The sequence below is a fragment of the Ahaetulla prasina genome, chromosome 3 (assembly GCF_028640845.1).
Source record: "Ahaetulla prasina isolate Xishuangbanna chromosome 3, ASM2864084v1, whole genome shotgun sequence".
Lineage (NCBI taxonomy): Eukaryota > Metazoa > Chordata > Lepidosauria > Squamata > Colubridae > Ahaetulla > Ahaetulla prasina.
This window is the reverse complement of record NC_080541.1, coordinates 87663987-87687849: the sequence shown is the minus strand read 5'-3', so window position 1 is coordinate 87687849 and position 23863 is coordinate 87663987. Positions and strand designations below refer to the sequence as shown.

General features: G+C 40.2%; 1 protein-coding gene across 4 annotated transcripts in view; it reads right to left on the bottom strand.

Moving 5' to 3' along the window:
• Window positions 1–23863, bottom strand: part of DROSHA (drosha ribonuclease III) — a 119729-nt gene that overhangs the window by 35470 nt on the left and 60396 nt on the right. For all 4 annotated transcript variants that reach the window (XM_058175250.1, XM_058175252.1, XM_058175253.1 and 1 more), the window contains 2 exons: window positions 17207–17306; window positions 4371–4473 (listed from right to left, as the gene is read on the bottom strand). In XM_058175250.1, the coding sequence (XP_058031233.1) occupies window positions 4371–4473; window positions 17207–17306 (203 nt within the window). The remainder of the gene's footprint in view (window positions 1–4370; window positions 4474–17206; window positions 17307–23863) is intronic.

The window sequence follows — 23863 nt, the reverse complement described above, 5'->3', positions numbered from 1 at the left end:
TTGTTCCTCTGCCCTGGTCCTATTAGACCTCTCAGCGGCTTTCGATACCATCGACCATGGTATCCTGCTGCGCCGGTTGGGGGGATTGGGAGTGGGAGGCACCGTTTATCGGTGGTTCTCCTCCTATCTCTCCGACCGGTCGCAGTCGGTGTTGACAGGGGGGCAGAGGTCGTCCCCGAGGCGCCTCACTTGTGGGGTGCCGCAGGGGTCGATCCTCTCGCCCCTTCTGTTTAACATCTACATGAAACCGCTGGGTGAGATCATCAGTGGTTTCGGTGTGAAGTATCAGCTGTATGCGGATGATACTCAGCTGTACTTTTCTACACCGAACCACCCCAACGAAGCTATCGAAGTGCTGTCCCGGTGTCTGGAGGCCGTACGGGTCTGGATGGGGAGAAACAGGCTCAAACTCAATCCCGCCAAGACAGAGTGGCTGTGGATGCCAGCATCCCGGTATAGTCAGCTAAATCCGCGGCTGACCATCGGCGGCGAGTCATTGGCCCCGATGGAGAGGGTCCGCAACTTAGGCGTCCTCCTGGATGAACGGCTGTCTCTAGAAGAGCATTTGACGGCCGTCTCCAGGAGAGCGTTCTACCAGGTTCGCCTGGTACGCCAGTTGCGCCCCTTTCTGGACCGGGATGCCCTATCCACGGTTACTCACGCACTCGTGACGTCTCGCCTGGATTACTGCAATGCTCTCTACATGGGGCTCCCCTTGAGGGGCATCCGGAGGCTACAGTTAGTCCAGAATGCAGCTGCGCGGGTGATAGATGGAGCCCCTCGTGGCTCCCATATGACACCTATCCTGCGCAGACTGCACTGGCTTCCTGTGGCCTTCCGGGTGCGCTTCAAGGTTTTGGTGACCACCTTCAAAGCGCTCCATGGCATCGGGCGGGTTACTTACGGGACCGCCTACTGGGACCGAATACCTCCCACCGTGCCGTGCGCTCTCACAGAGAGGGTCTCCTCAGGGTGCCGTCAGCGAGGCAATGTCGTCTGGCGACGCCCAGGGGAAGGGCCTTCTCTGTGGGGGCTCCCACCCTCTGGAACGATCTACCCCCCGGACTTCGTCAGCTTTCGGACCTTCGGACCTTCCGCCGCGGGCTTAAAACATACTTATTTAATTGTGCAGGACTGAGCTAGATTTTAAATTTTGGGTTTTAAATTGGGTTTTATCTCTATTTTTAATTGGACGGGCTTTAGAATAAGTTTTTTAAATGTTTTATATTGTATTTATATTGTATTTATCTGTTTTTAGTGCCTGTAAACCGCCCTGAGTCCCTTGGGAGATAGGGCGGTATATAAATATGATTAAATAAAAAATAAAAATAAAAAATAAATAAAAGAAAAGATACCTTCATCAAGAATCATAAGGTACAACACTTAATGATAGTCATAGGGTACAAATAAGCAATCATAATAATAATAATAATAAACAAATAAGCAATATTTATATCAATATCAATATAAAAATCTAAACTCTAAATATATTTATAATTTATAAAAATATAAAAAATATAAAAAAATCAAATAAAAATAAACGGTTTATAAATGTTAGCATATTGTCCCCAATACTCTGGGTCATCTTTTTATCAACCTCAGAAGGATGGAATATTGAGCCAGTCAGGGTCGAACTCCTGGCTGTGGACAGAGTTAGCCTGCAATGCTGAATTCTAACCACTGCGCCACCACTAAATCATATATATATACACACACATACATGTATGAATATATACATGTACATACATACATGTATGTATGTGTGCACAAAGGCATGGATATGTGCACATGCTCTACATTCTTTTCATAGCTATCTTCTTCTCCTACATCATAAGGATGTTCCACCACCCCATGTGCCAGACATCACTGGTTATCAACACCATCCCAAAAGGCCATCAAAACTGGAGAACCACTATCAATCAAACCCATATTTACAGGGCACTCCAAGTATACCTATCCAGAAATTCCACTGTTTCTCTCAGGTAAGTGGGTAATGGCCTGTAGATGCACATTTCTTGTTCTTTTTTTTTCCCTGAGATATTTTTTTCCTTGTCCCTCTGAAACTCAAAATGTATCATTTGCTCCATTTTCTCTCCTATTATATCTCATTTTGGGAGGACATGTCTCTTGATGTTGGAATACCTGAATCAGTTTTTATTTTTAAATTGCTTCTCAAGATGCATTTGTACTCTCTGGCCCTTTACCCATTAGCTAATTTTCTTCCATTCCCTTTCTATTATGTTTCCTTTCCTTTGCTATTTTCCTTTGTTCGTGAGATTATAAACCGGCAGACAACGCTTGCTGATTTTCACCTGCTGCATAGCATTTGTATTGAAAGCACTTTAGAAATTATATTATTACACATAATAGTAAATCTTAAACATTAGGTTCACACCCTAGTAAGTGCACACAGGATGGTAGCCTTAGTCCCACCAGGGCAATTTATTTTAAAAAGAATTCAGTTCAACATAAATGCTGTCATCATCTCATATTTAATACTTGCTCTGCAGCAGAAGTCTAATCAAATTCCTCATTGTTATACAACAAAAGTCTGATCTAATTCTACCTTGCTGGATCAAGTCACAAACAAGGTAATCTACCGTCTGTCTAACCTCAGAACCAGGAGTTTGACTTTCATCAACTATTATTTATGAAGTTGAGAAAGCATTCAAAATTGAGTGCTTCTCTAAGCACATAACTTCAAAATTTCATTTCTGCCTGATATAAAAGTGTCCTCATTATATCTGGGCCAAGCAGGAAACAATTGGCTTAACATCAAAACAGTAAGCATTTAAATAAGTGCCTTGTTTTTATACAGATTTGCACAATACTCTCCATGCTCAATTTCTAAGAGAGAACTAAAATGACCTCCTTAATTCATTTTTAAGGTCTCAACCTGCAATTTCAATAGCAAGTCTTAATATTTATTAGAAGAGGATTTAAAGGATACATTGAGGACAGTTAAGATAAGCAAATGTAGCTAAAGTTATATGTGGACAGAGATGAGATTTTAAATTATTTTGTAGGGTTCCTGTGGGAAGAATCTCTCCCGCACCACCACATCTGCTTTTTTTTTCTTTTCTTTTCAAAAATTAACTTTAGGATTTCCTTTGTAAGGTACATGTATTTCTGCATCAAAATATAATCACTGAATTGAGGATTTTTGGTTACCGCATGGTCATAATGTGATGGTACGCGCAATGATGCCAGAGGGAGAGGATAGCTGGTTTGAAAGAGGGGTCGAAGAGGCCATCTATGCCAAAATTGAATAGCCCTTTCTCAACAGAGGGGGAAGGATACACCATCTATCCCTGGGTGTCAAACTGGCAGCCCATCGGCTGGATGCATCACACGCAGGCCATATCCACCCCAGCTCCGCAAAGGGGAAAAATGGGGTGAAACGTCACGTGACAGCAATGTGACACCACAAGTTTGACACCCGTGATCTATCTCTATCCTATCCTTTCTAATGAATATGAAATCCTCTAACAATCTGTACAGAATGTACCTGTGTACTATAGCATAGCAGTTAGATTTATATACCACTTCACAGAAGGGGTGAAATGCTCCCAGTTCGGACCTGATCGCCTGATCCGGTAGCAATGGCGGTGGGTGGTTCGGAGAACTGGTAGCAAAAATCCCTGCCCACCCCCCACCCCCACCCCAGCTGAGCCACGTGATCATCAGCTTTTTTTTTTACTTTTAAAAGCATTTTTTCTTCAGCCAAAAAATGCTTTAAAAAAAAAAAAAAGCCTCTGATGCGCGGCTCAGCTGGGATCGTCAGAATCCTTTAAAACATTTTTTCTACAACCCTCTTCGGCCGAAGAGGTTGTAAAAAAATGCTTTTAACAGGTTCTGGCAGTTAGGCAACTCACCTGGGATCGTCAGAACCCTTTAAAAGCTTTTTTTCCTCTGGCGATCCCAGCTGAGTTGCCTGATCATCACAGGCTTTTAAAAGCATTTTTAACAATCTCTTCAGCTGAAGAGGTTGTAGAAAAAATGCTTTTAAAAGTTAAAAAAAAAAGTTGCCCATGCCCACCCAGTCACATTACCCACTACCACCAAGCCACGCCCACAGAACCGGTAGTAACAAATTTTACATTTCACCCCTGCTTCACAGCGCTTTACAGCCCTCTCTAAGCGGGTTACAGAGTCAATATTTTGCCCCCAACAATCTGGATCCCCATTTTACCGACCTCGGAAGGCTAGAAGGCTGAGTTAACCTTGAGCCGGTCAGGATGGAACTGGTGGTAGTCAGGTGAATTAGCCTGTAATACTGCATTCTAACCACTGTGCCACCATAGCTATACAGTGAAGGCTGACAAAGAGCAAATTTAAAATACATAAAAGCCACAGCATTGTTTTCTTACCTATCAAGGCTTCAAAGCAGTTGGCCATAGCATGCCGCAGGTCTGATTCTCTGCATAAATCAGGTCCATGAGCATAAAGCATAAAACGATCCAGCTCCAGCTTCTACAAAACACCGAGACAGGTTATTTTGTAAAATGACAGATGTCCGAAAGAATGCACCATATGCATCATGAAGAAAGACAGGCACAAACAGGATTATGTATGGATTTCTACAGTGATCTTTTTCAGAAAGAAGGTCAAATGGAAAAGATACGGTGAGCCAGAGACATACTTAATTGACCTGTTTGCTTGCACTAATTATTATAATTTCCACGATGTTTTGATGAATGTAGTGGATGATAAACTAAAACTGGCAGAAATGCTGCATTAATCTCACAACACTCCAAGCGTTAGGTTGAGCCTCTAAAACGTTTTTAAATGATGGATAACAACATCATGGGTTGAAATATAATAAATACAAGCCTACTTTAAATTTGTCTCTTTGAGTCTCATTTCCTAAGTGATAATACTCTGTATAAACAAGGAATCAAGGTAACACTATTGCGACAATATTCCTGATATATTTAACCTATTCTAAAAAAATATTTATTTTATTCAGGTGCTCAAAGCAATGGATACCCAGAAGTCGGTTTCAGCAGGATCTGACCAGTTCTGGAGAACCAGTAGCAGAAATTTTGACTAGTTCGGAGAACCGGTAATAAAAATTCTGATTGGCCCCGCCTCCATCTATTCTCTGCCTCCTGAGTCTCAGCTGATTGGGAAGAAATGGGGATTTTGCAGTAACCTTCCCCTGGATTGTGGAGGCAATAGATATTTTACAGTATCCTTCCCCTGCCACATCCACCAAGCAATGCCACGCCCACCAAGCCACACCCATAGAACCGATAGTAAAAATTTTTTGAAACCCACCACTGTAGATATCCCTCCTCTTATGTTTTCTCCACAAACGATCTTGTACTGTAAAGAAAGTTCACTGATTGGTCCAAAGTCACCCAGAAAGAGTTGAATATGGGTCGCTCAACACTTTAACAAACATTACCAGTTTGTCAGTATGTGTGTGTTCATGTATCCAGAACACATCTCTATGCCTGTCCCCATGTTGATTTTAATGAAGAAATATTACCCAGATTGGGCCTACTCAGGGTCATTTAAATGTCAACACTTTCAGCCTATATATTAGTGGTAGTCAACCTGGTCCCTACCGCCCACTAGTGGGCGTTCCAGCTTTCATGGTGGGTGGTAGGAGTTTTGTCCAATACTGAAGCACTTTCCTTTGTTTTAATTTAATTGACTTTTTTAAAAAAATTCATAGCATTATTTAAAAACATTTTCATTAGGTTTTCATAAAATTCCCCGTGACAATTTAAATTTCTGAAAATATACTATTTGTATCGCCCGTGAATAAGTTTAGTTCACGTTATGTAAGTGAAACTAAATGGCGCTATAGTGCAACGGCAAACAAAAGAGCCTCATCCCAGAATAGCTCGCGCATCTCCCCCCAAACCAGTGGCCGGTTAGAAAATTTTACTACTAACAGAGATACAAAAGTCAGCGGTAGGTATAAAAAGGTTGACTACCCCTGCTGTATATGAATGTCTCCAAAGTCCTTTTAAAAAAACCTCTGATGTTAATTTTGGAAATTGCATTTTAAAAGAATAAATAAATTCTTGGACAAGATAGGATAGGTAGAAATCTGGAGTCTTAGTTTGCTACCTACAGGAAAATGTGAGAGTAGGGATAGAAAATAGCTTGGGAACAAACATGGAAATTGCAACTGGCAATGTTTCATGTACCGATCACAATAATCCTTCCTATACAAGGGGGCAGATCAGAAAGCATAGTCTCAAATACAGAGCCTGTGCTGCCAGGGAAACCCATGATGCTGAGTCAGCCACCAACTCCTCACTCAGGGGTGAAATTTAGCAGGTTCTCACAGGTTCTGGAGAACCAGTAATGGAAATTTTGAGTAGTTTGGAGGACCAGCAAAAACCACCTCTGGCTGGCCACAGAGTAGGGTGAGATTTTCCAATATCCTTCCCCCAGGAGTGGGGCAGGAATGGGGATTTTGCACTATCCTTCCCCTGGAGTGGGGTGGGAATGGAGATTTTGCAGTATTCTTCCCCTGCCACACCCACCAAGCCACGCCCACAGAACCAGTAGTAAAAAAAAAATGAATTCCACTACTGTCCTCACCCCAACCACAAGTGTCTTCTAGACAGCTCTCAAACACAAGCAGGATGACTTTATTAAAGCATCTGGTTTTATGAATGTATGTCTTGCTGCTCATAGTATCCTAATTATTGGCAGGTATTTCAACAATCTGAGCATCTGAGCATTATGAAATAATAATAAATTTACAAATGTTCTGATTCTGTTCAATATTTGGGGTTATTTATTCCTGAAAAATATCCTACTTGACAGAGCTGAATAATCAAATTGTATAATGCAGATTAATGGTGAATTTAACGGATGATTAAAAGTACCTACTGCCATGTGTCCATGGGGAAGAGTAAATGTTGTACTATCAACTAATACCAACTCAGGATTGGTTTATACTTTGAGTGGAATGTCTGTGATAATTCCATTTTCAAACAAATTGGTGTGTTGATTATTAAAGTGTAACGAAACAATCAAACTCCAAGGATCTTCCTTTCAAAGTTGCGACTTTTATATGAAAATGAGAATGTTAATTTTTCTGATTTTTAATTATATCACTGGGCGTATATATTAACCTCTGTGCTGAACTGAAATGAAAATGACACTGATTTATGGAATGTTATGCACCCACTTTAGAGCTATTATTCGGCACCTTTGAAATCTTGGCAAGTGCTTGGTTTTAAATACCAGAAATTCTACTGTATTTCCAGCAGTCACGGCAGGCAAACGCATTTGCACAATAAATAATAAGAAATTAAAATGTGGTCCCTGTGCCAAGGAGAAACTGATCTTTTGAAATAATTTATAATTAAAAATGGGATGGATAGATCTGAAAAGTGGATAAATACCCTTAATTAGCGAATAACTCATGATACTTCCTCTTCTTTTCAGATTACATTCAAACCAGTAAGTAAAGGGGACAATGATGGCGATTCCTCAGGCCTACTAAATTAATTGTTATTAAACCATGTACAAACCATAATTTAATCCTGAATTTAAATGCTGATCTTAAATTTAGCAGATGAAGACAGATTGGTGGAAGATGCAACTCCCAATTTTATCTATCCTGATAATTCAACAGGCAAGGATCAAAGGGCAGAGAGCCTGGTCTATCAAGATTACAGCTTGTGGGTCAGGCTTTACCTACATGCAAATTCTGGATGCATACTCCTTCATTTTGGTGGTCAGGTAGTCAGTGTAGAGATTCACCCTATTTCATTACAGTCTGTCTTCCTCAGCGAAGCACAAGGTATCTTCAATTTTAGATTAACCTAGGCCCTTTATCCTGAGGGATTTTAAATGTAGTTAGTCATCCTGAGTACTCACCACAGCAGAAAAGCAGGCTACAGCTTAATCAATACATCCAAAGATGCTGAGCTAATTTTTAGTTTTTCTTATAAGGTCCATGGAAATAAGTTTATATCAAGTTGTACTTAATGTCAGCTCCGGTGTGCCTGGTGGCCTAGAGCTGCCATTCTGGTGGGAGAGCCACAGCGGGAGCTAGTTGGCCACCCGGGATTGCACTCACCAGCTGGTCGGCGGAGTCGGCAGCGGTAACGTGGAAGTGCAGCAGGCTGCAGAAGCACCAAAAAGCTATAAACACCAGTGTGGGCATTTCTGGCGGTGAGGCGGAAGCACAGCGGGCTAAAGGAGGCCCAGGAAGCAAGAAATGCCATTAGGAAATTTGAAAAGCTGGAAAGCCCTCCAACTGGGGGACGGACACCACAGTTAAGCAACTTCTGGGGTCACGTGGTGACGGGCAGGCGCACGACAGAGGGGGCGTGGTGGCAGGAACAGATTAAAAGGGGAGCACCAGATGTTAGCTCTGACAATTCTTCTTCATTGCATTATTGCTTTGGTGGTCAGTGAGTGCCGAAGGCGATAAACTACCGTTGCAAATCTACTTCTTGTTTGGAGGTTTTTTCCCCTTTGGGACCTGACACTTAAACCAAGCACAGCTCTCTGTTTTACCTTCACATGAGGTTAAGTGGTAATGTGTTTTGTGATGGAGGTGTTTTTCTCTTTCATATATAAATGCAAAATCACATCAACAAAATAAACCACGATTATTTTTTGCAATGAACTACTTTTTTTTTATAAAAGGGTGAATTATGAATCTTGCCTCCTAACTATGGAGCATTACAAGTTACTCTAGAAACTGTCATGTTCTAGTTAGACATTTTGTTGGCTTCCTCTCTTGTAGATACCTCCCTCTCCCCCAGTATTGGGGGATGGGTGACCATTGGCTGAGTATTACATGATTATTTTGCTCATATGCAAAAGTAGCTTTGCACTTGAGGTAATAAATATTGGCTTAATGTTATACGCAAACCAATCACTGCCTTCTCTTTTACCATTAACACACATCAAAAAGTTTTCATTATTGTTTCATTGAAACACATGTTGCCCATTAAATCAGAGTGTGTGACCATAGTTTGAAGCTGATTTGCATACTGCGCTTCTGAGGGAATTGGATTTGTTATGATGACGGATATTAGTTTGAGCTAATATCCATTCATTATGGAACCAATAATTCTGATAGGGAAAGGGAACTCATTAACTGAATAAAATCATATATTTCACTAAACTATAATTATAATTATAACCCAATAGTGGTTGTTTGTAGAACTTGCCAAACCAGAAATGAACAAAACACTTTATGACTTATTCCTACTTTGCAAATCATGGTTTGCAGGGAATCAGAATTATCGGATTCTTAAGGAGAAGAAAATTGTTTGGTAGGAATATAAACAATACCATTATATTATAGACCTTTATTTGCTGAAAAACATGCATTAAAACTTAAGAACACAGGGATAAAAGCAAAATTATAGAACATCTTATTGCTTATGTAAATATATTCTAGTAGTATTTTTTTCTCTCTCAAAAAAAGCAGGCAAACTTTCAAGCATCTCTTTCAAAGATATTGATACCTAACTCCACAGCTCCACCTAGGTTTTCATTTCTTTTGAAATGTAGATTCCTGATTAGAAATCATGTTATCTGGTTATCTTCTTTTAAACGAAAAGGACTGTGCAATTTATGGTAATTCTGGCCTAGAAAATTTAGTGGGCTTCCAACTGTCATTCATTCATCCTATATAGTAGAAAGTGTTTTAGTCATCTGTATTTCCTGTATGCATTAGAAGAGTTCACACTGCATTTTTGTGTGTTTCTATTGATCAGTGTATTTCGTGTTTTACTCCCTAAAAATATTTCATGGAAATGTTTATGTAACTGAAACATGCAGCTCTAGAATACTAACTAGGGTTGTACGCATTCTGAAAATCATTTGGATCTTGTTAAAATCAAGCATCCCCCTCCCATGCATTAAATAAAGACAAATTCTTATGAGGCTTTGGGCAAACCCCTCCAAAGATGCCTTTACTTTAAGAGTCTTTAAGAGTTTACTTTAAGAGTGAACCAGAACGAGTAAACTCCTTATAGCAGGGGTCTCCAACCTTGGCAAATTTAAGACTTGTGGACCAGTGGCGGGTTTCAAATTTTTTTACTACCAGTTCTGTGCGTGTGGCTTGGTGGGTGTGGCTTGGTGGGCATGGCAGGGAAAGGATACTGTAAAATCTCCATTCCCTCCCCACTCCAGGGGAAGGTGACTGCAAAATCCACATTCCCTCCCGATCAGCTGGGACTCGGGAGGCAGAGAATTGATGGGAACAGGGCCAGTCAGAGGTGGCATTTACCGGTTCTCTGAACTACTCAAAATTTCTGCTACGGGTTCTCCAGAACTGGTCAGAACCTCCTGAAACCCACCTCTTCAAATTCTGGGAGTTGAAGTCCACAAGTCTGAAAGTCGCCAAGGTTGGAGACCCCTGCCTTAAAGAAGCAGCACTTTTATTCCAAGCGCATGCAAGGGATCTGAAAAATGTCAGGCAACTTTAATGATCAAGTAGGAGATTCTGTCCTTGTGTAAAGTCTGAAACATTTTTTTCCCATATCACTTTGGAGGCACAAGCATTAGAAATGTAAGATTTTCAGAAATGTTCAGGATTTTTTCTTTTTTCTTTTTTTAAAAAAAAATGGAAATTACAAAAGAAATGTTTACATATAGTAAATGTCACTCTCATAAGGTAGACCAGATTAAGGAACAGACACCAAATACTTTCCTATGACCTGAATTCAAGGTCATTGTCTAAACTCATCCAAGGGACAACAACGTTCATTTTTATTTCACTTGTTACTGATATACAAGTAGTGTGTGACATATGACTGGTCACTTAACGACCATTCAAAATTATGATGAACCTCCCCAGAGCTATGTTTGACCTGTTTTCAGAATTACATTGGTTGCACAAGCACAGATGGCCACGCAATTGCATTTTAGGTGCTTGGCAATCAGCTCACCTTTACAGATGTTTGAAACACCCCACAGTCACATGACTTACTTTGTGACCACCACCCCACCACCCAGAAATACAAATTACTTCCAATTTCTGCCCAAAAAAACCCATGGGGGAAAATAAATTCGCTAAACAAATATGGTAGTCACTTAATGACTGCCATAAAAATGTTGTAAAATTGGCGCTGGCCATGCGATGCCTTATTACGACCGTAGGGACTTAGGACCATAATTCTGGTTTCAATTACAGTCTTAAGCCAAGTGCTACCTATGAGATTTTTTTTGCTATTTTAAGAATGAACAGACTTAGTTATATGTACAGAGATTTATACTGAACTATTGTACAATATTATTTCAATTATTATAAGGTGCTGTTGTCATTTATAAAGCCTCACAAGGCATAGGGCCTGGTTACGTAAGGAACCGCCTATCTCCCATAGTATCTGCCTAGCTGACTTGATCTGGCAGGTTTGGTGTGCTACAAGCTTTTTCAAATAAGCAATGTTATCTATTGCAGAGGTCCTCCACCCCCTGTCCGCGGACAGGCACTGGGCCGCAACATGCCAGAATCCGGGTCACACAAACAAACAAAGCCCGTTCCATGGGATGCAGGCAGCATGCGATACCACGCCCCCTCTGGTCCACAGAAAAACCTCTCTCTACAGAACTGGTCCCTGGTGGCCAAAAGGTGTGGGACTGCTGATCTATTGGAACCATGGACACTCATCTTCCGGGTTGCAGTGTTTGCCCTCTGGAAAAGAGTCCTTCCCCACCCAACAAGATCCCAACAGCCCCCAGTCACTCTTTCTCGGCCCAACCCACCTCACTGGGTTGTTGTTGTGGGGAAAACAGGAGGAGGAAGGTGTGTTGAATATGTCTGCTGCTTTGAATTACTTGTAAAAGTAATAAAGGGGGATAGTAATTAACTAACTGCAGCCAAGAAATTAAAAGACGCTTGCTCCTGGGGAGGAAAGCTATGGCAAATCTAGACAGCATACTAAAAAGCAGAGACATCACCCTGCCAACCAAAGTGCGTATAGTCAAAGCTATGGTTTTCCCGGTTGCAATGTATGGCTGTGAAGGTTGGACCATAAGAAAGGCTGAGCGCCAAAGAATTGAGGCCTTTGAACTCCGGTGCTGGAGAAGACTCCTGCGAGTCCCTTGGACTGCAAGGCGATCAAACCAATCAGTCCTGGAGGAGATCAACCTTGACTGCTGTTTAGAAGGTCAGATCCTGAAGATGAAACTGAAATACTTTGGCCACCTAATGAGAAGGGAGGACTCACTGGAGCAGAGCCTAATGCTGGGAACGATTGAGGGCAAAAGAAGAACGGGATGACAGAGAACGAGGTGGCTGGACGGAGTCACTGAAGCAGTAGGCATGAGTTTAAATGGACTCCAGAGGGTGGTAGAGGACAGGAAGGCGTGGAGGAATGTTGTCCATGGGGTCGCGATGGGTCGGACACGACTTCGCAACTAACAACAACAAACTAACTAACTAACTAACTAACTAACTAAATAAATAAATACATTCAAATAAATAAATAACCCCTCTCTTTACAATATTCTCTAAGCATGGGCGGCACTGCTTTTCCTCAATGAAGGCTGGAGATTGTAGCCAAAAACTCATATGAGGCTTCAACAGTGAAGGGTCAGTATTCAGAAAAAGATCGGCAGAAGTAGGTTTAGAAAAAAAGGGCCTTGGGTGATACACTGAACTTTCTCTTTTCTTCGAATCTCCTCTATAGAGGCAGAGATGCAAGAGTTCCCTATGGCCAATCACTTTAAGCCAAACATATAGAAATGTGTTTTGATGATGTTCTTCTCATGGAAGTTAGTGGCAATTTTACTCTCCGTGGTTATAAACTCACAATCAGCAATGCCAAATAGGAAAACAACCCAGATGCTGGAAAATGCTGAAGGAATAGGATTACTTGGTTTTCTTTAAAATATGAGTTTTAAATCTACTCTTTTTTGGATACAGAATCCAAAATACACAAAAAAAGCAAGTGAAATTTGATTCAGACATTACTATATCCTTGAAGCACCTAAACTATCTCCAGGAACCAGGCTAGAAAAGTGTGTCTTGCCATCTTTTTATCAGTACGGGCATGGAAATAATCCGATTATCCAGCCCCTCTCATAGAGTTTGCATTTCATGTCGTTCTGGAACTTTGTAGGAACAAATCACAGGAAACTAAATCTCCCCACCTAACACAGATCTAAATGTGAGCTGTGTCAACTTGGAGGACAAATCAATTTTGAGTAGACAAGCAAGTAAAGCAAAAAATGACAGAATGATTCCAGTTTTCCTTTGAAATCTAGAAAGATAACCAAACCCTCTCACAGCTGGACTACAGCATCTGCATAAGAAGAGCCAACCAAGGGGAAGAAAACCCCCAGCTTCTCTGAAACCTCTCCTTTTGCTATTGCTGCATGCTCAGAATTCAAAACGAATCCTAAATATGGAGAAAGATGAAACACAACCACCTGAACAACTTCCTATTTGCACCCTTGAATCGAGAGGTATAAATCTGGCATGAAGACAAAACATAAACCTGTCTGCTTCATATTAATGATGTTCAGGACAGTCAGAGAACAATAGCTTCAGAATAAATGTTCACAAGGATAAAGAGCAATGACATCTGGCAAAAGGTGTAGAGAGAGATGATGAAAATTGAGAGAGGGGGACTTAGAGGCATCTAAGAAGTGTAAGGGGAAATCAATGAACTATGTATGTTTGGGAGCATAAGTGGCACTGGTTAAGGGAAAGTAAATTGAAAGATCAATCAAAAACTCTTTCGGTTATAAGCAAGTCATTTCGACATTTTCAGTATCATCTAGTATCCCCATAAATTTTTCAGAAGGCAGACTCTCGTATTACGGTGGTATTTAGGAGGATTGTTAGTGGGAATAATTTTCAGGCAAACAAAATCAGAACTCAAGGGGAGAGGCCAGAATTCAAACTGCTTCCAGAGCAGGAAGAGAGGAGCCTTGGTGGCACAGTGGTTAGAATGTAGTATTGCAGACTAACTCTGCCCACAGCCTGGAGTTCGATCCTGGTCGGCTCAAAGCTGACTCGGCTTTCCATCCTTCCAAAATCAGTAAAATGAGGACCCAGTTTGTTGGGGGGGCAATATGTTGACTCTATAAATTGCTCAGAGAGTGCTATAAAGTACTATGAGGTGGTATATAAGTCTATTGCTATAGTAGCCTAGTAGAAGCCTGCTGGATACAGTTATTAAGCCATCCAATCCAATCTGTCATACAATAGTAAACCAAATGCATTTAGGAAGACAAACATTTCTTCACCACTGTTTCCCTGTAACTGGCGTTTGAGGCATTTTGCCAGTGTTTGAAGAGATACTCAATAGCCATCAAGAAAAAAAAATCTAAACCTAATCTTTCCTTTATTTAATTTTAGACAAAGAAAATAGGGTTGGAAGGGACCTTGGAGGTCTTCTCATCTGCTCAAGCAGAAGGCCCTATGGTCCTCACCACATCTCATGTTACCAAACTCCAGTTCGACGTGTCATGTAAGTCAGTTCTCCTGCTAGTGATTCTGGACCTTGGCTCATTTATTTTCAGGAATAGCCTCGATATCTGATATTGTAAACATGGAAGAAAAAATATCTCTGTTCACATGTTCCAAATCCTGCAAATTCTGTATCTCTTCATTCAACTTTACTCTCAGATACAGATCAAGACCCTACAATTTCCCCTCATGGGGTGACTAAGGGAAATGTTCTAGCCCTCTAATAATTTTGATTTCTCTATGCTGCCCCTTTTTTGGTTCCTCCATTATTTTTAAAATGTGCTCACCAGAAATGTCATATAATTCCAAAAAAAGTGGGGAAAGGGAGAGGGAGTCTCCAAAACTGGCTGCTCTAATTCCCTTCCTAATACTCTTGTGCATGGAATTCTCTCAGGCGCAAAGGATCAGGACTGTTCACTAAGTTGCAGTTCAAAAAGGATTTACTGCTTTTTACTATATACAAGAATCTAATCAACGAAAGTTCAGTTCAAAATTGGTGCCAGATAAGGGTCAGCGGAATTCAAGAGAGGTTGTACTTGGACCATCTGAGGCAACCTAATGACTCTAAACTGATGGCGTGCTTAACTCTGCCTCCTAGTTCTGTCTCCTCCTACAAATTCATTCTTTTTTATAGCAGCTGTACACTGTGTTGATATCTTCATAGTTGTCTTCAATTTCAAGATCTCTTTCCTAAACACTCACTGCTATCTCAGCTCCCACTAATATATGTGTGAAATTTAAATATTCTTGTGCGCCAACATAAATTTCTTTTTGTTTGCTTACTTCATTTGCCATTCTGAGGCCCATTCACTAACTGATCTATTGATACTGTTTAGCAACTAAAGCTTCTCTTGTAGCTATAGTGAAAAAACTTTACTTACTAAATTTTCAGGGATTCTTTATAACAGCCTCCAGCAACTTTATAAACCCATGTCGATCACCCCAACATCCCATCTTACATAGTCAATTCCATCTGGATGATAAAACTTGGGGCCCTACGAATCTGCAATGGGCCAGGCTAGAAGGAACTGCTAATGAAGGCCATTAATGGAGTTGAGAGGAATACCAACGTAACAAAACAAAGAAAACCCTATAATAAAATATACTACTATGTATAGTATACAATATATAAAATTATATACACAAACACAAAAGTAACAATGTTCCTTAATAGAAGAGCTCAGGGTTGAATTGCAAAGTCCTTGATGTTCTCTGAGCTTGATTGCTTGGAGATGTTTCATTATTGAACTAGATAACATCATGACTAGCACTGATGATGTTACTTAGAAGGTAATGAAGCATCTGTAGAGAACAACCAAGATCAGAGAGCATCAAAAACTCTAAAGGTCCTTAAAGCATAATATCAATATAGGCCAGCAGATTACAAATAACTAGTAAAAGAAATATCCTTTTTCTTTTTCCTGTGCTGTTTTATGTTGGGTCAGTTGGGTCAGAGTTATATGTGAATTACCAAACCCAACTTTATATTTTAGCACCCCAACTAAGAGCTTTCAAATGCCTCTTCTGAAGGCTGAAATATCAGACCATGTCATCAATAGGGCAACCGCATAGTTGCTCAAACTCACTTTGGCAGTTCTGACCTTTTCAATTTGATCTATTTAGAATAGGTTTTGCATTCCAACATTTCATTAAGGAAATATTTTACCAGTTCCCAAGAACATAATTTAGTCTTAAGAATTTGTGATGAAAACTGAATACCCATCACTTTCAGCCATTTCTTAGCAAAGACACACCTTCATTTGTAATCACATTCCATAGACATAATGGAAATTATTAACGTCCTTTCAACAGGTTGATAGACCAGATCATAAAAATATGACTTGTGTACAAAAGAGCTCAATGCTATTCCTGCAACATATTGGTTCAGAACACACCTTGATGTCTTCCAGGTATCTTAGATTTTAGAATCACAAGCAATGGCTAATCAGGAGATTCCATAAATTGGGACCAAGATATTAGGAGGAATCAGATTTTATGTTTTGAACCATAAACTGAAAGACTCACCTGCAATTGAGTTCCTTCCATAAGTTCCTATTTATTTTAACATGCAGAATATATTAACTTCCTTATGATCACTGCAAGATTTCTACAATACAAAGCATTTTATCTCTTTTCTGCCCCTATAGCCTTTGCAGTAATATTAGAGATTGAGTCTCATGATTTGAAGGCTTGAGCAGCATCAGCTTTAGGCCACTAACAAAACCTGAAAACTCGAAAGCTAATCTGAATAATGGAAGAGAATGACAGAATAGCAGAGTTGGAAGGGACCTTGGAGGTCTTCTAGTCCAACCCCCTGCTCAGGCAGGAAACCCTATACTATTTTGACAAATGGTTGTCCAATCACTTCTTAAAAACTTCCAGTGTTGGAGTATTCATAATTTCTGGAGGCATGTGGTTACATACAAAGACTTTGCAAAAAAGCAAGGGATGGGATGAATCAACCTATCAGCCAGACATTATAGTTATCACAAACCAAAATGGGCCTCTGGTGGCTCAACAGACTAATGCAGTCTGTTATCAACACAGCTGCTTGCAATTACTGCAGGTTCTAGTCCCACCAGGCCCAAAGTTGACTCAGCCTTCCATCCTTTATAAGGCAGGTAAAATGAGGACCCAGATTGTTGGGGGCAATAAGTTGACTATGTATATAAATATACAAATAGGATGAAGACTATTGCTAACATAGTGTAAGCCGCCCTGAGTCTTAGGAGAAGGGCGGGATATAAATGCAAATAAAAAAAAAGATGCAATAATAACCATATATACCTTAGCCAGCATTGCAAGATGCTGATTCTGAACAATGGCAGTACGGTATGTTGCTAATCCTCCTTCCTCCAAGCTTGGGAACAAATAGTACAGATGGACACTGGAAATAAAGATAAAAATCACATAATGATCCATATACTCTCTACCGCTGATATATGTTCCTGTCAATGAAATAACCATTCCGAATTTACTTCTATCTGATTTCTGCAGAGATGGTAGTGTGCATTCCTAAACTCTACCAGCCTTGAAACTATTTCAGTATAGTAGAATAAAGGTTTTAGTGGCAATATTTTTTTTAAAAAAAAAAAACAAAGATGGGCAGACATCATATGAAAGTGACCTCTGTGATGCAATTCTTTCCCAATTTATTTATTTAGGAATAAATAAACAATCACCCATACCATATGATGATCACAACTAAAAGTGAATAAGAAACAAAATCATCCAGAGTTAAAAAAGCAATGAAGTATCATAAAAATAGCAATCAAGAAGATTCTCAGCCATTCAAACAAGCCATGACAGGGGCCTACACTGTCCAGGGCCCCAACTCTAAAGAGAGGGTTTTTTTAAGTGCCTTGTAAAAGACCAGAAGGATCAGAGCAAAGCTAATTTCTGATGGGCACCACAGCAGGAAAGACAGAGGACACTTTCTTGCCAATGGGAACTGAAGCAGGTTTTTTCTACCAGATATAACAGGATGGGTAAATCGGAAAAGAGATATTTCCATAAGTAACCCATCCCCAACCCATGAAGATCTTTGAAGCTAACTAACAGCACCTTGAACTGCAGCGCACAGAGCAGAGGTGTCACATATGCCAAATGGCCAGCACCAAACCTTTGCCAGACCTATACTTGATTACTGTTCACCTGCCTGGAACCCTCACTGTATTTCAGACATCATTACATTAGAGAGGGTCCAGAGATATTTTACTAGGAGAGTTCTCAAATCTTCTGCTCAAAATAAAATTCCGTATACCACCAGGCTTGAAATCTTAAATCTAGAAAGCCTCGAACTATGTTGTCTATGTTTTGACCTATGCTTAGTTCGTAAGATTATTTACCAAAATGTTCTACCTGTAAATGGATACTTTAATTTCAACCGTAATAATACAAGGGCCATCAATAGATATAAACTCAATGTAATTCGCTCTAATCTTAATTGTAGGCAATATGACTTTTGCAATAGAGTAGTAAATGTCTGGAACAATCTACCTGATCCTGTTGTTAGTCTCGCTAATCCCCATACCTTTTATTTTAAACTGTCTAACATAGACCTTTCATGTTTCTTAAGAGGTCCCCAAGGGGGCGTGCATAAATGCACCAGTGTGCCTACCGTCCCTGTCCTACTGTCCCCAATTATATGTAATTATTCTATGTGTTTATGGCTATGTTTTGTCAATTTATATCCTCTGTGTGTGTGTGTGTGTGTGTGCCAAAAAAAATTCATGTGTCCATGTCTGTGTCTACTCTGTTACTTGTTTTCTTGTATTTGTTGGCAAATAAATAAATAAATAAATAAGTGAAGCGTCCAAATCCTCTTCAAGTGCAGCCCCATGTAGACCACTTTGCAGTAATCTATTTGGGACTAGTGCATGGGTGACTGTGAACCCCCCCCCCTCCCCCAGTCCAGGAATGGCTACAACAAGCGTACAATACCAAACTGTGCAACAAAGGCCTCCTTGCCATGGCTGCTACCTGCTCATCAAGCAGGAGCTATGAGTCCAGAAGGACCCTCGTATGGCACAGAGGATCTGCCCAAGGCAGAGCAACCCCATCTAGAACAAGACAGGGAAGTTCCATAGAACCAGGGGTGCTAAAACACAAAGCTATTTGATTTCACTAAGATTGAGCTGAGGTCTGTTGTTCCTCATCCAGGCCCCAGCTTTCAGACACCGAACAGGATTCCTACAGTATCACTTGGATGGTCCAGAGCAGAGATACATAATAGAATATTAGCTGCATATTTATGATACTCCACTCTGAACCAATGAATAGCTTCACCCAGCAACTTCATGTAACCAATAAAAATAGAGAAAAGAGCACCAAGCCTACAGCACTCCACAGCAGAAGCCATTGGCTGACCTTTCTTCCTCTATAAACATTGACTGGAAGCAGCCTTGAAAAACCAGCACAGCACCCTGCTGCCCACTCCTAATCCTTGCAACCAATCCAGAAAAATGCCATGATCAATGTTATTTAATTCCTGCTCCCTCTCTCTTCTTGATTAAGTGAGTAGAAAAACAAGTCATGCATTTGGTGTTTTCCTCCAATTACTGAAGGAGTAGAACAGGGCTGTCAAACTTGCAGACCGCGGGCCGGATGCGCCACATGCTGGCCACGCCCACGCCCGGTTTAGCAAAGGGGGGAAAAAGTCCTGATACATCACGTGATGACGCCATGACAATGCGAGTTTGACACTCCTAGAGCAGAAGAAGCCACAGGGAAGTAGCTTTCATACAGCTTATTCCAGTAAAATAAGAACAAGGGTTTCTCTGCTTACTTTTTCATACTTTGTACTGTCAATAAAATATGAATCTATTGAGGGAGGGAGGGAGGGGAGGAAAGGAAAGGAAAGGAAAGGAAAGGAAAGGAAAGGAAAGGAAAGGAAAGGAAAGGAAAGGAAAGGAAAGGAAAGGAAAGGAAGGCAGACAGACCAAATAACAACTTCCATGATGTATTGTGGCTCTCATTAAATTCAGGAGTTTTAGTTTTAGAACAATTCTGCAAGGTACTAAAAGCTTCTTAAAAAAAAAAAAGAAGAGAGAAATAAATGTTAAAAGAAAAAGATAAAATTGATTCTATAAGCGCATCATTAACCTCATTCATACATTAATTCCTGGAAAAAACTGACTTTAAAACATTTATTCATCCTCTTTGCATGTTTTTTATAGAAATGATCGGATGAAAATGTAGAATTTCAGAGACATGGCCTAGCCACGGTTCCTTCAAAATAAATGGCCCTGAATTCAATCTCATTATGTGGAGATTTATCTGGGAGTATATTTAACCTAATAAATCTATAGTGTGAACCTAAGCAAGGTTGCTCAAAAGAATGACTGTATCTGAGAAGGATAAGACCTGTTTCTCAAATAATTTTACAGATTCAAGCTTCATGCTCTTAAGAGTGGGTTTAGAGGATTTATGTCAGCTGTGGAAAGTCCAAAGTAAGCAGTCTTAGCTTTTGACCAAAAAAAAAAAAAAAAAAGTCCTGATGAACTTGTAGTCACTTCATAGTTTTCTGCATCTGTATGCTTTTGTGCCATGATTGACTGATATTTGCAGCCCAAGACTAGTAGCATCAGAGTAACAATGTTGTGAAGCAGTGAGACTTTGGTGAGAGGACAAATTCCCTTGCTGAGAGGAAAGAAGGAGATTCTTATGAAAAGAATTTAACTGTGAGTTTGCAGTGTGATGGGAAGATCTTTTGCAGATTAAATTCCCTTGGGCTTCTGTGTTTGCCTGTCTGATCTTCTTCTTCAGTAAATAGGCGTCAGAGCTGTACTTTTGATTTCAGAAAGTTTGTGGTGAGGATTCTACTGTATGTGATTCACAGAAATGACATTAGAAGAAGTTACATGTTCACCGCGCCGATTTTCAAGTCTCAAGAAAATAAATGGGGAAAAAAAAGTACTCCATAATCCAAAATAGTAAAACATGACAATATGTGATGGCATCACATAAATCAGCTGTCATTCAAAATATATTATTTTTAGGATTTTTTTTTAAAAAAATATTTTTAATACAAAAAAAGACAACAGCTCCAAACTACTCTTTCAAAGTAGTTGTTAGAAGGCATTGAGTGGCAGATTTTTTTCTCCTTTATCTGTAATGCTGCAATATTTTTAGAGCCTCTCTTTAAATAAAACAACTACCTTTCCTAACACAGCTGAGATCTGAAATTGGTTTTGAAAGCTGTTACCTCAGGTTTTTATTATTTTTTTTATACTGCCTTCTCTCACAAATAACATTTATCAAGAAAATGGCTGCTGTTTTCACTAAGCTATGAAAAGTCAATTTTACGGGGAATTTTTTTTTTTTTGGTCATTTTTTAGTACTTTTGAAAAAACATACAAAGCCAAAATGATTGAGTGATCATCCATTAACTGGAAGGAACTTAGTGATCTTAGTGATTTATTTTTTAAAAAAACTGTGAATATATGTATGTGATTGCCTGCTCCTAAAATGGCAGAATGCCAAGCTGTCCTTTATGAGGTCAGGATTAATGAATAACAGACTTTGAAAGGGAAGAAATTTTTCAAGATTTACTTGGAAACTCACATCATGCTTGAAATTATAGGCAGAAAGATCAAGGAGTTCTATGATAAGAAGATGACACCATCTCAAAAGATGTATATCTTTTATTTGCTGGCTATAAACTTAGAAGCATTTTAGTCCTAAACTAGCCACTGCTCAGAACAGTTGTGAGGAATTCTAAATTACATTTAATGGAACAAAAACATGAGCCTTTTACTTTACTCTAGCATGCTTTCGGTCTGAATATGGTATTAAACTTCAGAAATATCTATGGACTTCTTTTATTCTCCTCTACAGTAACATCCCAAAAATGTAACATAGCAATTACTCTGAAACCAATGGATGGAAGAAATGAGCCAATAAAAAAGGGACAAGGCAAAAACCCAATACTTGGGAAACATCCCATCGGGATAATAAGTAGATTTCTTGAGTCTTCTAACACTCTTCAGCTTTAGGCATGTCAAAAATAAGACACTAATCTCCAATTGTAGGTTACTAGTTTAAGGAGACTAGAAGGGAAAGGAGATATTTTAAAAATATTTTTAAAAAGAAACAAAAGAAATGCATGAAGGCCAGGAGATAATAAAGGATCTTCATTTTACCTGCGTTATTCCAGCCACTAAGGAAATAACAACAATAGGGATAGAAGACTTTGCTCAGTTATAATTTGGGCTTAGTATCATGTCTAAATGACAAAATAACAAAGTTGGAAGGGACCTTGGAGGTCTTCTAGTCTGATCCCTTGCTCAGGCAGGAAACCGTCTACCATTTTGACAAATAGTTGTCCAATCTCTTCTTAAAACCTCCAGTGTTGGAGAACCCATAACATATGGAGGCAAGGTTGCTTCACTCCTTGATTAGTTTCCATTCATTGCTTCTTGTCCTGCCCTCAGGTGCTTTGGAGAATAGGTTGACCCCAGGGTGAAATAGTACCGGTTAAGGAAGGTTCGCTGGAACCGGTAGTGAAAATGGTACTGGTTTGCCAGAAGCGGTAGTAAAAAAATAGCTTCAAAAAAGTAAAAAAAAAGTGTGTGAGTTTGTTTTTGAACTCTCTGTGACTCTGTAAGGTTCCTGCTTGTTGCAGGGGCCATTTTGTGAGAACTCCAGCTGCTCTTGCATTGTGTGTGAGTCAGTTGTGTAGCTTTTGTGTTATTTTTGTGTAAAGTGTGATAGTTGGTTTTCCTGGTCAAATGAACACCAAGCCACACCCACAGAACCGGTAGGGAAAATTTTTGAATTTCCCCAATGGTTGACCCCCTCGTCTTTGTGGCAGTCCCTTAGATACTGCCATATCACCCCTAATCCTTCTTTTCATTAAACTAGACATCACCAATCCTCCAACCGTTTTTTTATATGTTTTAGCCTCCAGTCCCCTAATCATCTTTGTTGCTCTCCTTTGCACTCTTTCTAGAGTCTCAACATCCTTTTTATATCGTGGCGACCAAAACTGGATGGTCCAAGTTGGTCTTACCAAGTCATTATAAACCAACTTTCGGGTAGATTTTAAAATGAATCTAATTCTTTATTTATTTATTTATTTATTTTATTTTATTTTTTTAAATTTATTTTATTTATTTTATTTTATTAAATTTTTATATCGTCCTTCTCTCGAAGGACTCAGGGCGGTGTACAGCCAGAATAAAATACAGAATATATGCAATTAAAAGAATTTAAAATGAACTATTACTAAACGGCCGATAATTTAAAAGATTTAAAAATTTAAAATATTACTAAAACCCCAATTTAAAATCAACTATTAATGCCAGTCCTGCTTGAATGAATAAATATGTTTTTAGCTCACGACGAAAGGTCCGAAGATCAGGCACTTGACGTAAGCCAGGGGGGAGTTCGTTCCAGAGCGTCGGTGCTCCCACAGAGAAGGCCCTACTCCTGGGGGCCGCCAGCCGACATTGTTTGGCGGACAGCACCCTGAGAAGGCCCTCTCTGTGAGAGCGTACGGGTTGATGGGAGGCATAAGGTAACAGCAGGCGGTCTCGTAAGTACCCGGGTCCTAAGCCATGGAGCGCTTTAAAGGTGGTAACCAGGATCTTGAAGCGCACCCGAAAGACTACAGGAAGCCAGTGCAGACTATGGAGCAGTGGTGTTACATGGGAGCCACGAGCGGCTCCCATTACCACTCGCGCAGCTGCATTCTGGACTAACTGCAGCCTCCGGGTGCACCTCAAGGGCAGCCCCATGTAGAGAGCATTGCAATAATCCAGCCGAGACATAACCAGAGCGTGAGTGACTGTGCATAAGGCATCCCGGTCAAGGAAGGGACGCAACTGGCGAAACAAGCGAACTTGGTAAAAGGCCCTCCTGGTGACGGCCGGCAGATGTTCATCAAAGGACAGCCGACCATCCAGGAGGACGCCCAAGTTGCGAACCACCTCCTTTGGGGCC